This window comes from Nomascus leucogenys, chromosome 3 (genome assembly GCF_006542625.1).
Source record: "Nomascus leucogenys isolate Asia chromosome 3, Asia_NLE_v1, whole genome shotgun sequence".
Classification (NCBI taxonomy): domain Eukaryota; kingdom Metazoa; phylum Chordata; class Mammalia; order Primates; family Hylobatidae; genus Nomascus; species Nomascus leucogenys.
In genome coordinates, this window is record NC_044383.1 from 148477194 (window position 1) to 148497186 (window position 19993).

Below are 19993 nucleotides of genomic sequence, written 5' to 3' on the forward strand. Positions count from 1 at the left end.
GTGGATATTGCTCACTCATTCTCCTCCATGGGATGGGGGTGTTATCATGACAGGGGGGCAGCAAGAAAGGCAATGTGGCTGCTGAGCCAGGGGTCCTCAATGCTGACACAGTGTCTCAATAATAATGACCTTTTTACCTGATATAGGTCTTTGTGCGGACCATCAACTTTAGAAGTCTGGTTAAGCCTCACATAGGCTGCTGCTTGAAAGCCACAGTAAACATGCCTTGTTGATTAACATGGAGCTGCTGTCCCTCTCTTACTACCTGATCCTTCCCTTCCCCTCTATTCTGAACTCAGCTGCTTTAAGGAGAAGGATGACTGGGCTGGGTTTAAGGTCTCCCTATCCCCAGGGGACAGAAAGCCCCTGGCACCCCGTACAAACACACACACACACACACACACACACACAACTGTTTGGTATGATGAGGAAGAAAGGAACTCGACTGTTATGAGTCCAAGTTCCCATTCTTCCTGGTACATGGAAGAAAGGCACACTGAACTCCACCAGTGGGGTTTAGTGCTTCCCAGTGGGAAAGGGGAGGTGAACTAGCCTTGTAAAGGTCCCCTTTGGGCTTATTCAATGTGGTGTGGTGATGGCAGCTCCCATATTCAATTCTGTAATAAGAACTGATGTATTACACATTTGCAAGGCCTAATCCCCGAAGTGTCAGAAGGGCTTTTCATGTTCCAGAACTGCTGCAGAGGCCCCTGCCCACTATAACAGCATCACCTGTTTGATGGAGCTACAAAGTACTTTAAAAACAAAACAAAACAAAACAACAAAAAAAACAGCAGCTGTTAACCTGCAACTAAGCTCTTGTGGAGAAAAATGAACACCTGAAATCCCATTTTCAGGTAAATCTACTTAAAGAGGTGGGAAGGGCCTAAGAGGCCTTGCTGTTCAAATGGAAATGGTATATTCAAGGGCACAGTGCATCCAGCCCTAGCATCATCCATTGTTAAATGAAAATAATGGCAGCTACTTCTTTGGAGAAACCATATCCCCTACTCCACTACTGGAAACAGAGCTGCTGGTTCAAGAAGGCTCTCAGAGGTTCCCATCAAGGATGGCCTGGTTCACTGACAGTTTGATGAAGTTAAAAGCTGATGGTAGGCTCTGACCAGCAGCAGCCAAAAGGACCAGTCAGCACATTTTCCTGAATGAGAGCTCTGACCCTTGACAGACAATGCTCCTAAAGACCAGGCATTTCATTTTTACAGACTCATGGACTGCTGTAAATGACCTGTCTGCTTTGCCACTTGGAAGACTACAGACTGGCAGATTAAAGAGCCCCTCTGTAGGACTACACATTTTTAAAAGCAAATCTTGGCTGCTGATTGGTCTGAGTGTCACTGGTGCAGATGCCTGTAGTAAGGGCTTATTCTCTGATGAGACCAACTGGAATCAAGCTGTTGGTCAAAACTGCTATTAAAAAAAAACAAAAAAACAGGAAAAGTCATGTGGACATGGCTGGCCCTGAGCTACTCTGCTGTGCCGATGCCACCAACAGCATCTCCCAAACGTGGCCCTTCCCCTCAGACCTGTGCAAACTCACAGATTGCTTCAACACTGTTTCAACCTGACATACAAATTCATAGGCTTCTCCTGCCTCCCAAGCAGCCGTAGCTAATGCCATGTTTAGCAATCTAGATTGCAGCAACTCAGTGACACTATGTGGCTTAATCAAACCAGTGTAATGCTGATTCCAATCAAGTGTAGCAACAAATTCCAAACTAGAGTGGCCTGTGCTCTCTACATGGGGGAAAGTAGGCCACAGAATGTCTCTCCATTAGGCATGAGGGTTGCTTTCTGAAACAGCTATTATCATTGACAATGAGACCCAAGATGGGCAAGTCATTGCAAACTTCCTTGCACAGACCATATTAGATAACAGACTTGTTTTGGACCGTCTGAATTAAGACCTACTGGTCTCCCTCTGGGATTTATTCATAGTAGGTTGAATCAGAGACTCTGGTCGGGGAAGGCAGAGAGACTGGATGAAATCAACACTGCAGGTTGGCTTCATCCTGCTGCTTGGGATTTTATTGACTGTTGCCCTAATTAAGTGCCGTCATGAGACAAGTTGACTAGTTTGGTTCCAACCTCTGTTGGTCCAATTAATCAGAGTGACTACAGGTGGCATATTCATGTAAAAATTTACCAAAAGCCAAGAAGGGGATGGATAGAGACAGTTTTCCTTGGTCTTCTTACACTCCCTGCATGTCTTGTTGGGATACCAAGACTGCATTGTCCTGGCTGCTCTTTTACCTGGGCCACTTCTCAGGACTGTTTATACATCTGATAACCTTAAATAATGAAGTAATGTCTAACCCCAAAGAGCATAGTTACTGCTTGCTATAAAAATGGAAGATTCCCTAAGCTCAGCAGTTATCTGTAATGCAAACCTACTGCATGCACAGCATCCATCTGGGCTATATCACATCACCCCTACGAGATTCAGGGGCAAAGGAACTAGAGTAAATATCATAACGCTTATACAACTTGCCATACCATGAGTAATAAAGCCCCATAATCTCTGACCCACGTCTCATATCTTTTGCCAGTCTCCATGATATAAACAGGCTAACTTATTAGTCTGTAAGTAGGGTAAAAATCAAAGCCCAGATCCAACATGTTTATCTCTGGCTTGCACCACATAGAGCATATGATAGAAACCCAGTTAAGACAATCATCCCCATACTTAATGTCCAAACATGAAGTTACATAGCTGTCCTAAAGTTGAACCTATCTTCTTAGATTATTTCATGGAAGCAAGAGAAAACTATTAACACATGAATGTAAAAACAAGGGTCACTTCCCCATTTTCCAGGCCTAACCAGCTTATGAAACCTCCACATAAAACTAGGGTTACTCACTTCAGTTCTGGTTTCTCCAGAGTAAAACCCTTCTGAAGGGACACTATTACCACCACTTCACCATACTGGAGTGTGGAGGAGAAATACTAAGTATATGAGATGCTGTAATATTATAGTTTGAACTGAAGGGTGATTTGAGATGTGAAAGAAAGTGAATAAGAAGTGCTACTAGACATGGGCAATATACTTTTTAAATTCCAAACTTGATTTCAAAAACTAGAATCAATCAGTCAAACAAACAAAATACCTACCTTCAAGGAGGTGGAAGAATGGCAAGAAAACTGGTATTTATAAAATTAGGTCTCTTTGGCCAGGCGCGGTGGCTCATGCCTGTAATCCCAGCACTTTGGGAGGCCGAGGCGGGTAGATCACGAGGTCAGGAGATCAAGACCATCCTGGCTAACACGGTGAAACCCCGTCTCTACTAAAAATACGAAAAATTAGCCAGGCGTGGTGGCAGGCACCTGTAGTCCCAGCTACTCGGGAGGCTGAGGCAAGAGAATGGTGTGAACCTGGGAGGTGGAGCTTGCAGTGAGCCAAGATCGCGCCACTGCACTCCAGGCTGGGCGACAGAGCAAGACTCCACCTCAAAAAAAAAAAAAAAAAAAAAAAAAAATTAGGTCTCTTTTGCTACAAGGGAGAGAAGGCAGAAAAAGTATGCCAGATTCAGGGAATAAAAAGTGTTAAGAAATATCATAGTGTTATATCCCATTATCAAAAATCCTACAATTAGCGTTCAAAATTCACCTTCAGGAATTTAATAAAAAGACTCAAATGTCACCAAGTGCTTTATGTATGATTACTGGCAAAATATTTGTCTGTTAGCTATTACTTATACTGTTTTTTAAAAGCAAAAAAAAAAAAAAAGAACTTAAAAGAGAGAATGAAATAACCATTCAGAAGCAGAATTATAGAAGCTAATTATTAAAATAACTCAGCATTATATCCAGACCTCTAGCTGAGCAGATATCAAAGGCAAATCAGTAAATATTCTAAAATGACTGCTTTGTAATGTATATGATTAAAACAAACTGTGCTAAAAATTAAGAAAATTCACATTGCTTCAGAAATTTCACATTCACTTGTCTCCGTAATTCAATAAAAATAAAATAAATGGTTTTTCAGAACAGCCACCATCAGGAATATGACATTTGATCATTTCTCCACCCCGCTGTGAGCAATGAGGTAAAGGTAGATATATTTATTCACACCACTCTGCATCCTCATGGATAAGTGAGACCGTTGGCATGTCACGTGACTTAATTATGTGGTGGCCCTGCTGGAGGTTTGCTTGCTTACCATAAACAGACGCAAATATCTCAAAACTACCCCCAATTTACAAGAAAAACATTCAAGTTTAAACCAATCTTTAACACTAAAGAACATCTTTAGAACAATTGTGAAAAAAATCAGACTTCGTTCTTTGCTTTGCGTCACGGGGCCTTTGAGCAGAGGCTGAGGAGATGCAGGGACACTGGTGACAGGGAGGGAGGGGCCCTGAGAGCAGGCACTGAAACAAACCTGCTCTTCCCATTTTAAAAAAACCCTTTGGAATAATTTAAATTAGCTCCCATCCAAATTAAATTGCCTTGAGGTTTTCCCTCCAAGGCTTTTGGCATTATAAATACCCCCTGACTTTCGCCTGTCATGTTTCCTCCATCAATCATGGAGTAGCCTAGAATTAAATTGAAATGATTGGATCAAGAAAAATCAAATTTTTTAACATTTAGTTTCAGTAATGTGATTATGAACCTTTTAGTGATATTGTAATTACTTTGAAGCTTTGAGCATATGTTTCTACTGAGAGCATTTCATGGAGAAAAGCTGCATTAAGGAAACAATACAGACCCCAATGAAGCAAAAGTGCATTTGTTGTAAAGTTAAAAGATAAAGGTAGAAAAGAGACAAAGCATCTACGTAATTTACACCCTAAACCTGCTACATAGAGTAACCACTTTTAAAAATCTCTTACTTCTTCCAAAATTCAAATAATTTAAGCATTTCCCTCTAAGGGCAAGCATCAGGGAAACAGTAAGAAGAAACAACAGCAAAGGACAAGGGAAAAAAAAGAGAAAGGAAAAAGTCATCATCCTTGTGCTAGGTATTTGCATGGAAAAGATGACAGACAAAACTCTCTCTCTTAAAATTAATGAATCATCTCCTCAGATACTTAATTTTCACCAAAGTCAAGGCATACAGTTACTTCCCCTATTTGTTAATTTTTTTCTCCCATCTCAACACTTAGTGGGATTCTGCTGGGCTAGGAGCCCCAAAGATAAATGAAGTGGGGTCCCACCCCAAAGGTTAATACCAAAGGAGATTGGATTCCTCAAGAGACATGAAAGAAGACAAACTGGAGGCAAGGACAAAGGTCTTCTCTCCTTTGAATCACACTTTCATTTAGGCAACAATTATTTGTTAAGTACAAGCACGCTTATTCCCTCAAGAATAAGCCAGGTAAGTAAAGATACACTATAAAGATGGAATGAAATTCGGTGTTTAAAGTTTAGAGGAAAATAATTCAGTCAAGACAGTCTGAAGTACATAAACCTTTTGAAGGGTTTATTTCTTCTGATTATATTAAAGTACAGCTAATTGCCCTAATAGCTTAAAGATCCTAAGTAGGAAGCTGTGTAATAGCTCCAAGTGCTTAATTTGGCTATTGGCAATTTTATTTTATATTTCAAATTTGAATTCACATCTCACTTTCAGCGACAAGACACAGCCACTTTCTACTGCCTTAGAGTTCCTAGCATTAAGATTGAGTGGTTCCTCATTACTCAGGGCAAAACTTGAATTCTCCAGTATGGCATAGAAAACTGCACTGAGCTGGTCCCGACACCCTAATCTATCATCACCTCCCACTCCATGCTCCCTGTACTCCATCCCGTCAACTACTCATCCTTCCCAACACAGCCTCTGCTAACAAGCCTGCCATCTTGCTGGGGCCAGCCCCTCTGTTTCAAACGTGCTTTCTTTCTTGGCCTGCTCAAGAGTCCAGTCTGTTGTTAAGATCCAGCTCAAATAAATTCCACCTCTGCTGAAGGTTCCCCTGCTTTATCACACAATGAAGTGTACCTCCATGATAACATCTATTATTGTCAATGGCTACTTTCCATGTGTACACAGCATCTTCACTAACTGTGACTTCCTCATTTAGATATGCACGCTTAGTGTCTATCATAAATCCTGTAATTTAAGGTGTCAATAAATATTTGCCGAATTTAACATTTTCTTTTTTCAGCAAAAAATAAATGTTTTCTTCTTTAAAAACCAAATTATGCATTCATCTTTTTAAAAAATTTATTCCATATTACTTTAGAGTTTCTCCTAACTGTACTAACAATGTGTAATGGAACATTTTCCAAATGTTTCTGTTAAAACTGCCTCAAGAAGCCAAATTCTATGCTGACATCTGTGAGAAATTACAAGATTTCGCTCTTTTGTCCTTCTCAACTTAATAATTTACTTTAAAATTCTAACTGTATAATTTTAAACCAACCCATATTAGTTATTATTTACAAAGGGCAGGACAATGTTAAACTATTCCAGGGAGCATGAAGTGTCTAACACTCATAGTGAACTGTCAAATCAGAAAGCAATATACTTATAATGGTTATTTGCTTCCACTTTGCCTGATCATCTGTTATGTGAAGTGGTATCTCCTGTCCAAAGCATAACAAAACTTCCCCTTCTCTACAGGATACAAATTAGCAATCTGGTACATCAAATTACCCAGCTGCAATGCACTATGGGAGTCCAGGAGAATATTCACACCTTCTTTTGCCACCTGGGAAAACTACCTTGAAAAGTGAGTTATGTCCTTGGCTAGCTTCATCAACTAGTCCATACACCCTATCCCCCTGCGCACGCACGCACGCGCGCGCGCACACACACACACTAGACTACTCATGTGTAACACTACTGCATTACCTTTAAGTGACCTCACAACAGGCAAAAATCAAGTCATAGCTCTCTGTCATTCTTCCTTCATAAGGAAGTACCTAACCATACGTTCAAATGGTGAAGCATTACTGGTAACTGTGGCGGGCTGAATAATGCCTCCTTGTCCCTGAAACCTATGACTGTTTCCCGCTATGACAAAAGGGACTTTGCAGGTGTGATTAAGTTAAGGATCTGGAGATGAAGAGGCTATCCTGGTGGCTCCTGAATGTAACCCCATGTGTTCTTTTAAGAGGAAGGCAGATCAAAATTTGATGGCAGTAAAGGAGAAAGCAATGTGACCACAGAAGCAGAGACTGGAGTGATGTGGCCAGGAGCCAAGGAATGCCAGCAGCCTCCAGAAGTGAAAGAGGAGTCTCCACAGGAGCTTCTATTAATAGAAGGGGCTAGCCCAGCTAACACCTTGATTTTGGTCCCTTTTACTCACTTTGGGGCTGGGCACAGTGGCTTACATCTGTAATCCTACAACTTTGGGAGACTGAGATGGGAAGATGACTTGAGCCCAAGAGTTCAAGACTAGCCTGGGCAACATAGCAAGATCCTGTCTCTACAAAAAATAAAAAATAAAAAAATTAACCAGGCAGGTTGGCATGCACCTATAGTCCCAGCTATTCGGGAGGTTGAGCCCAGGAATTCAAGGTTGCAGTGAGCTGTGTTTGTGCCACTGCACTCCAGTCTCAGTGACAGAGGGAGACCCTGTCTCAAAAAAAAAAAAAAAAAAAAAAAAAAAAAAAAAAAAAGAAAATAGTCATTTTGGACTTTGGGCCTCCAGAACTGTAAGAAAATAAATTTGTGTTTAAAAGTCACTAAACTTGTGGTAATTTGTTACAGCAACAACAGGAACTATACAAAAACTAATACAGTAATCTGGCCATGCCCCAATAGTGTATAATATTAAAGAAAGTGAAATTATGGTTCTAATGTTTGTTTTCCTGAAAACACTACTTTTATGACCAGAACATGAGCATAGTATGCTACCATTGAAAATTTATCTGACATAATTTGACACAAAAGTAGAATCCGTTTTAAATGTATTACAATGATGCATTTGTCCTTGTTTGCGTTTATAACACATTGCTTTTCAGTATTTCCAAAACATTATACGCTCAATGCTGAAGATCTGAAAAACACAGAAATCATAATAAAATAAAACATCCCACAACCCAAAGATATAATTTGGGGGTATACTTCCTGATATTTTTACATATACAAATGGCCCCTAATGCTATCTAGTTTCCAGTTATGGTAACTAAATGGTCACATTAATACTTTTTAAAAAATATCGTTCCCAATTATTAAGAACTCACACATATTTGTCCATCTTAGATCACTTAATCATCCTATCATCACTGTTTTAAGACAAAAAAAAATCTTATTACTTCTAGAAACTTCATCTCAAATAGCGTCCCCATCCCCTCTCTGACTTTACCTGTATAACTTGCATTCTATTAAGCATAAAATGATTAAATTGGCTGCAAAAGCCAGAAGGAACTTTTAATGAATTTACACACAAAGAATTGTGACAACTATGTCTTGATCCAATATGAAAGTTTCTTAGATGTTTAATCTCCATTAAAAATTACTCCAGAGGCCAGGCGCGGTGGCTCACGCCTGTAATCCCAGCACTTTGGGAGGCCGAAACAGGCAGATCACGAGGTCAGGAGATCAAGACCATCCTGACTAACACGGTGAAACCCCGTCTGTATTAAAAATACAAAAAAAATTAGCCGGGCGTGGTGGCAGGCGCCTGTAGTCCCAGCTACTCGGGAGTCTGAGGCAGCAGAATGGTGTGAACCCGGGAGGCAGAGCTTAGTGAGCCAAGATCACGCCACTGCACTCCAGCCTGGGTGACACAGCGAGACTCCATCTCAAAAAAAAAAAAAAAAAATTGTTCCATAACTGTCCCCCACAAAACAAAATAGAGTTCTAAAATGGACAGCAATGCCCAGAAATTGCCAGAACATGAAAAACAAGCACAGAGACTTGGTATAAAACTCAAGACACTGAGAATAAGATTATTTGGTGACTTCTTTGAAATCGAGATGACATAAAAGTCAATACCTATGACAGAAGCTCTGCATGTAGTGAGACACGGCAGATGCCACACACACCCACACACACATACACACACGAGAAAGGGACAATGAATAACAGAGAAAACTCTAGAGAGGACCAAAGGAAGAAATTCCAATCATGGGTTGGGCATCTCACAGATTCCTAAATGAACAAGAGTGGAAAGCCCACAACAGATCTCTACGAAATATCACTCTCTGTATCATATGATTATGTCTAAATCGACTGCCCAATAAAACACATATACTTCCCATCCGATCCTATGAATTCAGACATCTTCATGTAAAAACATCTTTAGATATTGTCACACGTAATTATACAATTTTGGTGAATATCAACTGTCTCATGCAGTCTACACTTGTCTGTGGTCAGCAGCCCAGACAAGCAGCATCTCAGAGAATGCGGCCTCACTTGTGTTAAATCTGTACCTCTCACACTCTGGGAACTCACCAGAGAGCGATAAAGGACTTTCAGGAGAAAGGAGGTGGATTTCAAGGGTGGAGAGAAGACCCAAGGCACATGGAACATTATTCTTAAATCTGTCTAATTCTCCAAGGAGCAAACCTAACTTGCCCCCATCCTCTAGCTGCCCAGAGTTCATCGTTCCTCAACTTTGTTTCAATGGAAAAAAAAAATTGTAATCAGGACTGGATTTTCCTGAAAGGAAAATGCAGAGCCAGGGGCTACAAAGATTTCCATTGCAGACAATTCCCAATCTAGGGAATGTCTCCCGTAGGAGCTGTGGTAAAGCCTGGTCGGTTCTGGTCAGGCCACTCCTGTGATAACCCTCAGAAACATTACAACCCACAGTCAAGCCCTGTGGCAACAAGTAAGGAAGAAACTCACCTGTTGTTCAGACAACAGCTGCTCCTGTGAGCTGAAGAATGAAATGTTAAATTCCAGCTTCTGAGAAAATCGAGGAATGTGGGAAAGAAAAAAAATGAGGGGACAGAAAAGACGGAGTGCAGGTAGATGTAAAAAAAAAAAACAAACCCAAAAAACTAAAGGTTGACCTTAGAAACACAGATATTACAAATGTTCCTATTTCTCCATTTTATTAATATGAGCAAGTTTCAGGTGTCTACGTCCTGCCATTTCATGGTCTGGAAAATGGATCTACTCTGCAGGTACAATAAGCTTTAAAAATGACTACGCAGTCACAAAGGGCTTCATCACAAGATCTTATTTATGCACTGAAACTCCAAAAATATCTCACAATAGGAGTAACTGGTGTATTCAACAATTACGTAAATAAATAATAAAAATGTCTCAATCAGGGCACCAATATTAGCTCCCTAATCACTAATTTTCCCCCTCATTTGATGAGGGTAGGAGTGGAGATGTGCAAAATGGGTGAGGCTGCTAACTATTGAACATTCTCTCCTCCAAAGGGCTCTCATGTGAAACTTTATGGGGGCCTCTGTTCAGGTCTTACAGTAAAAGTAAATTGGAGAAAATCATTAAGAACCCATCAATACTCTTAAAAATACACACATCTGTCCATAGATGGTCTTAGTATGTGCCTACGTATATGAGTTATGCAGCTATCTAAGAGGAAGAAACTCTGCACTATTCTGGGTGACACAGTATCCACAGCTCTGATAACATTGTTCTCTCCACACAGAGAAGAAACTATAAATAGAACCCTAAGCATCATGTTCCACATATCAAAGAAGGAGAGAGACACTATTTTTGGAATACAAATACACTTAAAGCTTTAGTAACATGAAATAAAACACCTGTCAATGAGAGACATTAATCTATTCTACAAAAATTAGAACTTTTTAAAAAGAAATACGGCCCTTAATCAGAGATGATGTAATGACATATCGAATCAATGTTACTACCCTGAGAAAAGCCATCTCCTACTGCACAATTACCCTGCCATTCTCAGTCGAACACTGTCCTCTATTAACACTTTATCTGGACCTCTTTCCTTTGTTTTATGGAATGAGTTTATAGACGCTTGTTCTTCGTAACTAGTGATTTCAAGTATTCTGTTTTATCTAAGAAGTACAACGAAGGTCATGAGAAGTCCTCTATTAACACTTTATCTGGACTTGTTGGCATTAGTGTAACTATTTTCTACAACGTTCTATTTCATAACTTTCTATTACTGCCATAGACATCTTTCTAAAATACAACCTGTTCATAATGCTCTTTTGTAGATAACGGTTCAGTGACTCCTCCCTATCACCAACTTTAAACCCACCTCCTTGACAAAGTTTATCTGGTGTGCCTGCCAGCCTCACCAGATATCTTTCATTCTATTCTCTTCTCTCCCCTCCATGCCTGTGTAGAAGGCCGCCTTCACCTAATTAACTCCTACTTGTCCTGCAGGACAACTGGAATGGCTCCACTGGGAAACAGTTGGATCTTCCAAGCTCTATAGGCTGAGTTTTCCAGTACTTCCTTGTATAAACCTGTATCATGATACCCATCTTTCAGGTTTGTAAATCTTTACTTTTCTATACCCCTCCTAGACTATGCACAAGGACCTGATGAAGGGTAGTTACTAAAATGTTGGCTGACTCTAGAGGAGGTGCTAATTGCCTCACACTGAAAAGAGGGTGAGAGGTGACATGGAAAATTTCATATAAAGTTGGTGCCATTGGAATTGGATCTTGAATGATGAACAGTAGTTTTCGGATGTACAACAGAAATGGCATTCAGATCAAAGAGAATCACATGAGCAAAAGAAACATGAAAAATCACGTGTTGCAGGCGTGTGTGTGTGTGCTGATACGTACATACATCTTTCTAATTACTCTTCTTCTGTAGTGGTGAAGGTGGAATCTATACCACCAATAAAAGCCTAATCAGCCCAACTAGGCCACAAACTCATTGGGAAGAAATGGTCATTTCTATGTACCTTCCCCACAGGCAATATATAAACATATACAACCTATGTGTACCCACCCCTACCCAGCACCACCTAATACATATGGTATAAAGAAATGACACTGAAATAATAATCATAAATACCTATTCATTCAAGGAAAAAAGGTTTTTATTTGGTGAAAAACAGACATTTGAGTTAACCTGTTAAGAGTCCTAGGTAATTAGGAAATTACTGGGGGAAAAGAATCCTATTACTGTAATTCCTTTTAACCAAGATTCTATCCTACAATTCTTACCTACAGGATGAAGTAAATAAGCCAGGGAGGTGAGCTGCAACATAAATCAGCCGACTGTCACATAAGTCTCTTTAATATTACAAAATTGAGGGAGAGAAACCATTCAGATTACTACGAAGAAACATTTAAAATGAGCTCATTAAATGCAAATTAAAACAGAAACATTGAATAAGCACTGGGCTACAATTAAAGGCTGAAGAAACAGCAGGTAAGAAACAATTTTCATTGATCAAAGAACTAAAAGCTAACAGAATAAAGTATTTTGCATTAAAACTGCTTTCATGAATATGAAGCATTTCGAAGTAAGAACTCTTTTTTTTGCATTTTTCAAAGAAGCTTTGGAGGTAGGAATGGATTTACATATCTTAATACAAAGTACTTTCATTGTATCATTTTCAGGCAATAAAACTATGAGGTTTCAAAAAATGCAGACTTCAAAAACATCCTCAGAAATAGGGCCAAAATTGTAAAGAGCAAAGGGTCATTTTAAAGCCTTTGGATCCAAGGAAGAACTATTATATAATTACATAGAATCTTCTATGCAAAACTTTAGTAGAGCCTATTTTTGACACAATTTTACCTCATCATAAACAGAAGCTTTGGGGTACTTAGGCATAGAGCTGGTTTTCATCAGCTTATCAAAATGGCAGGACAAAGAGCAGTACACAGTATATTCAACTAGAAATATAAATTGAGACTTTAAAATTCACTGCACACAAGCTTGAAAACAAATATGCAGATGTACAGGCAAATGGTGAAGTCGGAATGTACATTCCTGATAGCAAGGGACTTTTTCTGTTGTGTTCCCTCGTTTCCCTGGCACCTAGAGCAGTTAAGGGTACACAGCAGGTGCTGGAATCACTGGATCTGCTTTCGCGAAACTAATACATTATAAGATGAGAATGGGAAGTTTTCTTCTAAATTAATTTGAAAAGTTAAAAGATACTGTTTTTCATCTGTCAAGAGGGCAAAACCAAAAAATATCTGATGGCACATGGGAGGAAATGGGCACTCTTATACACACTGAAAGGGAGGGCAGGGCCACCAAGGACAGTTGCACAGCTTGTACACTGAAAGGTGCTACACCTAGGGTGAGAGAGAGGTGGGGGACTGGAGATTCAGGAGGCGTTCTGCTAGTGAAAGCTGAGTCAGCCTCGGGAAGGACGTCTTTTGGTAATTTTCAGCCCACAGGGGCAGGGCAGCTCTTTACTACCATGTTGTATTAGTGGAGGCTTTAGACAGGCTTGTAAAATACGGCAACTTATTTTAGAAAAATTTTGAAATACCTAGGAAAATGTAAAATCTACAAACTCTTTAACTCAAATTGTCATACAATTTTTATTTTACATCTATGCTTACATGTGCAAGTAAAAAGATATGGCCACAAACACTTCTGACAACAGTTGTCTGTAAACCTAATGAGTGCTTATTTGTTGGTAAATATTTTCATAATTAGTGTATCCTATAAAAGACTAGGCAGGAATCACTGTGGAGTGGATCTGGACATGCAGATATGTAAATTCTCAAAGAGATGCTAAGTGAAACAAGGTATAGAAGAGACTATGTTCCAATGAATGGTTTTTGTCAATCAAAAATCTTCTTAAAAGTCTAAGACACCGAATATGTATTTCAATACTGACAACATTGTTGTATATATAACCATGCACTCTAACATTTGCTGTTACTCAAATACCTAAATCCAGTTCTACAGAACATTTAGAACATACCACAAATATCACCACTAACATTCCATTTTAAAGACAAAGAATTGCTCATTTTTAAAAAAGTCAAAATATACTTTCAATAAAGGTACCAAAAATTACATTTTTCTAAGTTGAATTGTTTTAAGCTTTTCTATTCTGCTTTATATCATCTTGAAGTCCTTCTCCACACTTTCCATAAAGGCACAATTTTTAACCGACTTCAATTAAATTATGTTTCTGTAGCTGCCTGGGTCAGGGCATTCAACATATCAATCACAATCCAGGTGGGAAATGTAAGTACTTTTAAAACAGTCCTCATGCCAATAAGGGCATCTTCGGTTTTGAGAAAGTAAAAGGAAGGTACATTTCATTAGCAGTGACATCACAGTCAGTTCTGTTTACTCCTAGTCTACCAGAAAACCCATCTTTACGTTTCTCCTTAAAGCAAGCCAGGATTTAAATAAAGTGGCAGAATATTATTCACATTAAGGTTACGGCAGGAAATTAAAGAACAATAAAATTAAAAAGGAAGAGAAATACGTTTTCCTGTTTTAGGCTAACTTGTCCCAGAAGCAGCAACACGCACAGCCCAGACCCAGGAAAAGTCTTGATAATATTATCTAATGTGCTCTGGAGACTCTCCCAGCACTCCCTCAACACAGGGAGAAGAAAAACAAATTTTCCCTTGTTTTATAGAATGAGTTTATAGACTCTGGTTCTCTGTAACTAGTGATTTCAAGTATTCTGTTTTATCTAAGAAGTGCAACTAAGGTCATGAGAAGCCTGAGTAGGCCTGAACTACAGCCGCCTGTGCACCATAGTGAAGGTTATAGGATAAGCCTGTGCCCAGGCAAACCTAGATAACGAACATCTGGGTTGCTTGGCAATGGTCATGTGCAATTCTGTCTTTGTCCTGCCTCTGTATCCCTGCTTTCACGCCACTGTAAGCTTGCTTCAAGCTAGCCCACCCCCATTTGTGAAGTGTGTATAAAAGTCAAGTACTGTCTTTATTCTGGGCCCAGTCTTTTGGACGTGAGTCAGCTGGGCCTGAGTACACTCAATAAAGATTCTCCTGTTTCAACCTGAGGTCTCTATCGTCCTCCTGAATCCCGCAACAAGGTGAGTGTAAAAGTTAGAGAAAGCGTAGGCCTGAAATGAGCAAGCTTTGAGAAGCACTCTTACCTTTAACAGAAAATCCCAGAAACATACTATTTACATTTTGATCTCCAACTGATCACTGGATAGTCTATAATGTCTTTCCTGGCTCTGAATTTTTGTCACAAAAACAAAAAACCCATCACTCCAAGGCTTCCTTTTAATGGTTTTCACTTTCACCTACCTTTAGCACTGTTCACCACACCCAAATCCCAAACTGACCATTCAGATGTTTACTGAAATGTGGCTAATGAGGCTGGGCGTGGTGGCTCACGCCTGTTAATCCCAGCACTTTCAGAGGCAAATGCGGGAGGATTGCTTGAGCCCAGGAGTTTGAGACTAGCCTGGGCAACATGATGAAACTCCATCTCTACAAAAACTTAAAAAAAAATTGGCAGGCACGGTGGCACACAACCGTAGTCACAGCTACTCAGGAGGCTGAGATGGAAGGATCACTTGAGCCCAGGAGTTGGAGGCTGCAGTGAGCTGTGATGGTGCCACTGCAGTACGGCCTGAGTGACAGAGCCAGAACGTGTCTCAAAAAGAGGAAAAAAAAAAAAGAAGACGTGTGTCTAATTTCAGAATTAGGCAATGCAACTAGATGAATAATTTATTGCACATTGTCCATGATCTTATATGTAAGGCACATTTCCTAGGGAAAGTGGGCGTGGATTTAATCATTTATGTTGTACTGCACACTTATTTGCACTATGTAAAACAATGGCTGGAGTGAGAGAAAGAACACTTTTAAAAACCAACCTTATATTCTCCATGTCATTACCAGTAATTGATAACTGTTTAATCATCAACTCCAAAGATATTTCCTCCTTACTGGAAGAATTCCAGATAAAACTAAACAGAACTGTCCAAACAACACTTCATCCTAATAAAGTTATTTATATAATCACTTATTAGGTAATAATTTATAACTAATGTTCTTCAGATCTTAAGTGCCTGTCTTCATATAGCTTTACAATAAGTTTCTCTTAAAATTATCTGTGCACTAGACTAAGTTAAATTAAAATAAAATTATTTAACTGTCTTCAAAATAAGGTATAGGCTATTTTCTTCCTGTGGACTACTGACAGCACGGATATTGGAAAATCTCTTCTACTTGGCTTTCCGATTCAGTTCAAACTTGTGCTTGCAAGTGAATCTTACGTAAATGTCACTTAAAGGGCTCAAGAAGACTCATAAAAAATATTTTTTTTCGTAATTTAACTTTCAAGTCATTCACCAAAAGTCAGACCATGCCAGAAAAGGAAGTTGGACAACATTCTTGTTTTACCACAAAGACAATGCCAATTAGCTGGCTTGATTCTCCCACTGATGGGCAGAATGTTTACATTTTAACAATAACTTCATAAATAAAAACAGATGTAAGAAGTGTTTTCAGTGCATAAAGATCATATATTTTATAAATCCACCTCTCATCTTTCTTCTGGACAGACCACATCTGACTTCGAACGTACTTACTGCAATCAAAAGTGTTTTGTAAGGGACCCTCCTCAGGAATTAGCCCTAAACAAGCTCACTAAACCCTCCATACGTAACCTGGAGAAACCTCTACAATAATGAAACCCCATATAGCACTGTTTTTTAAACATATGGTGCATTTCCATTAATTTTCAGGGATAGCCCCTAAAGTAACTTTTGGCTCAACAACCCTGGAAGAGAGGACCTTTGCTCATCTTACACATCAAGTGTTCACGAACAACTCTGATGCCACTAAGTTTCGTTCACAAAATTGCACCTCGGTCGTTCTGTGTTTTACAAAAAAAAAAAAAAAAAAAAAAAAAGGTTATTTTGCAAAAGGCAATAGATGTAATCTTAGCTACTATTTACTCTTAATTTTTCTTTCATCTCAGCCCTCCAACAAGAAGTTTAAAAGGAAACACCCGAGGGAGCAAGAAGTTTAGATCCATCTGGAGGAGTTTCTGTGGAGCCAGCCACCCTCACCAGGTGCCTTCCATTAGAGTTTAATGCTTTGCTGGGGTTTCCTGAAAGAGCCCCACAGAGAGTGGGTCTCGATGGGTCCTGAACCGCACGACAACCGGCCAGGGACCCGAAGGCGAGGGGCGGCGGGGCGAAGGCTTCGGCACCCCACACGGTACGGGGGACCGCGAGAGAGGAGCGGGGGTGCGGGGCCGCCTGGCGTCCCCGGCGAGGCGGTCTTCATGGAAACGCTCAGAGCAGGGACGGGCGGGCCGGCGAGGGCTTGGAACGCACACACTGGGGCCCCGGACTCGCGTCGCTGAGCTGGGGAGCCCGGCGGCGCGGGCCAGGGACGGCACGGGCACTTTGGCCCCGTCATTGACAGTTGGCACCGGGGGTCCTGGTCGGCCGAGGCGGGGCGTGGCGCCACACCGGGGCGCGGGGCGGCGCAGAGAGGCTGTACCTGGCAGGTACCCACGTACCTATCATGGTCACTGGGCAGGTGGCGGCTGCAGGCCAGGAAGGGGCCTAGGCGCGCAGCGGCGCCAACCTGCGCCTCCCACCGGCGGCTCTCCTGGGTTAAATCCTCCAGGCCTCCCCGCCCACGCGCCCGGCCCTAGAAATACGCACGCGCAGAGGGTACGCAGCCCAGGGCCTGCTGGGAGTCGTAGTTTTAACGCGTAGTTTCTCCTCACGCCTCCTGCCTCCAGCCCCACACCGCCGCCCTTTCCGGCTTCAGGCCTAGGAATCTTACGACACCGGGGGGCGGGGCTATGCGCCGGCAGTGTTGACCAGTCGCTTAGCAACCGGGAGGCTTACTTTTGGAAGCTTGTTGCAGCTCTAGCCACGGTCCTACCCTCTTCCCGCCACGGTCCTACCCTCTTCCCGCCACGCCCCTCCCCTAAACTCCCTTCACCTAGGAGCTGCCAAACATCTGGATCAACCTGGGCACTACGAGGGGTTGAATTTCTACCATTAACGCGCCTTTTGACATTTTTTTCCCGACCTCCTGCTCACATGCGTAAAACCCACTGAATCTTTTACTACACTTTTTATGAGAACAAGACATTTTCTAGGAAGATGGTGGCAGAAAAAGAGACCCTGAGCTTAAACAAATGCCCAGACAAGATGCCGAAGAGGACCAAGCTGCTGGCCCAACAGCCGCTCCCGGTGCACCAGCCTCACTCCCTGGTTTCTGAGGGCTTCACAGTCAAAGCCATGATGAAAAACTCAGTCGTAAGTGATCTTCCTGAATTAAATGCACTCGCTCCGAATCAGGGGACACGAGATTTACAGAGGTTGGCCAGCCCTAGGATGGACTCTGAGCCCATGTCCTGGGTGGTCTTTGCCAAAAATGGCAATTACTTGGCAAGTAGCAGACGGTGCCCCACAGTGTGTGGGGGGCAGGCTAGGTTGTTAGAATCTTGGGCAAGTGATATACTCTGCCCATTTATAAGCACCTTCCTGATAACTCATGGTTTCTGGACCGCCCAAAATTACTCTTAAGCTATTTACACGAGGAAAAAAGGTCCCCTTTACTTACTAATTCCTAACTAGCCCCACTCAGCAAAGGGCCTTATAGAAGGTGAGTTCTTAAAAATCATAAACTCTTGCAAAATTTAACATGAGCTGATATACAACTGGGAACGTAAACTCATTAAATAATCTGTAATGAGAAATTTCTTCTCTTCAACCTAGGAAATTTTAGAATATCCTAGCATTTACTCTAACAACACTTGTCTCTTACAAAATGATGTCATCTTGTTAGAGTAGTGAAAGCCACCTTAATATGAACACTGTTTCCTGACAGGCCTTTTAAGATGATGCGCTTTAAACAATACAAGCTTTAACTCATATATCTCTGCTACTAATACAATTCATATTTAATCTCTATTATTTGTAGTAATAAAAATAAAATATTCTAAGTATCATTAGAGAAAAAAGATTAAAAATATATACAAATATTTTATCTGTCTGCATGATAGTATATATTTTTTAAACCTTCCTATTTGTTAAATAGCTTTACACTTGGTATGCTAAGGCAGATTTTGCTACTGAGTAAGCACCTGTTTGGGAATGAGGCATTAAATAATAAAGTCAGCTTTCAAATTTGTATAATTTACACCCTAAGAAGATCTGAGTTATTACATGGCAATTCATTATGTTAAATGAATAGTGTTGTTTTCCAGTGTCACATTATTTCCTTTGCTTACAGGTTGCAAACCTTATAACTTATTCCTAAATGACATACTTAAAATACATGAATGAAACAGATCACCTATAGACCTCAAGGCCAGGTTCCCATGTGGCTATGCAAAACGATATCCTAATTATTGGGAAGTGTGTCAGGTGATTTACAGTAGTTAAAATTGTTGGAAATAGACTAAAATTCTGCTTGTTGTAACTAATTCTTTTTCATGGAATTTCACATAAATTGGTTCTCCTAGGAGTAAAGATGATGCATTCATCAGCAATATCATAACCATTCAGGTTAATCATTTAGCTTTTCTTCTACACAATATTTACAATTTTGGTGTTTTTTAATGTTATACTTTAATATCGCAATTTTTTTTTTTTACTGGTTGGGGTTCTTTTCTGTTTTTTCCTAAACCTGTATTCATAATTCTCGTATCATATTAATTTAATATAATCTTACACCTAAAGAGATAGTTCTGCAAAATCTGATGTTTCTGTATTGCCAAATGTAATAAGTATGCCTACATGACTTAAAAAAAACATTGATTATGAAGCAGGCTTCTTTTAAACAACTTATTTGAGATCCATTATCTTCTCTTTTTATGTTCTAAGGGAAAATCTTGTACTAGCAATACCTCTCTTGCCATTGGAAATCATAATTCTTAAATGCAAACATTATTTATCCATTCATCTATTTATTCAGTCAACAACTCTCTCTCTCTCTCTCTTTTTTTTTTTTTTATACCCAATGCTTGTTAAGCACAGTTCTGGGGATTTGGGATCAGCAAAGCAAAGTCCTTGCCGTTGGTACTCCGAGGAAAACCAAAATAACAACATTCAAAACTTGATAAAAGAAAGCTAGACAATACTGTTTATACAAAATAACTTCAGTGGTACAGGAAATAAAAATTTTCAATTTCATAACCAATATTTACATTTCACCATTTTTATC

The 19993-nt window shown here is 40.3% G+C and overlaps 2 protein-coding genes across 2 annotated transcripts in view; one reads left to right on the forward strand and one right to left on the reverse strand.

The window, feature by feature from the left end:
* The window catches only part of PRKN (parkin RBR E3 ubiquitin protein ligase), a 1393859-nt gene extending 1376390 nt beyond the window's left edge, over nucleotides 1-17469 (reverse strand). Inside the window, exon 1 of the mRNA XM_030809943.1 lies at nucleotides 17328-17469. Within this exon, the coding sequence (XP_030665803.1) occupies nucleotides 17328-17334 (7 nt within the window). The 5' untranslated portion in view covers nucleotides 17335-17469. The remainder of the gene's footprint in view (nucleotides 1-17327) is intronic.
* A 199-nt stretch (nucleotides 17470-17668) lies between these two features.
* Nucleotides 17669-19993, forward strand: part of PACRG (parkin coregulated) — a 572095-nt gene continuing 569770 nt past the window's right edge. Inside the window, exon 1 of the mRNA XM_003271771.4 lies at nucleotides 17669-18081. Coding sequence (XP_003271819.1) covers nucleotides 17926-18081 — 156 coding nt within the window. The 5' untranslated portion in view covers nucleotides 17669-17925. The remainder of the gene's footprint in view (nucleotides 18082-19993) is intronic.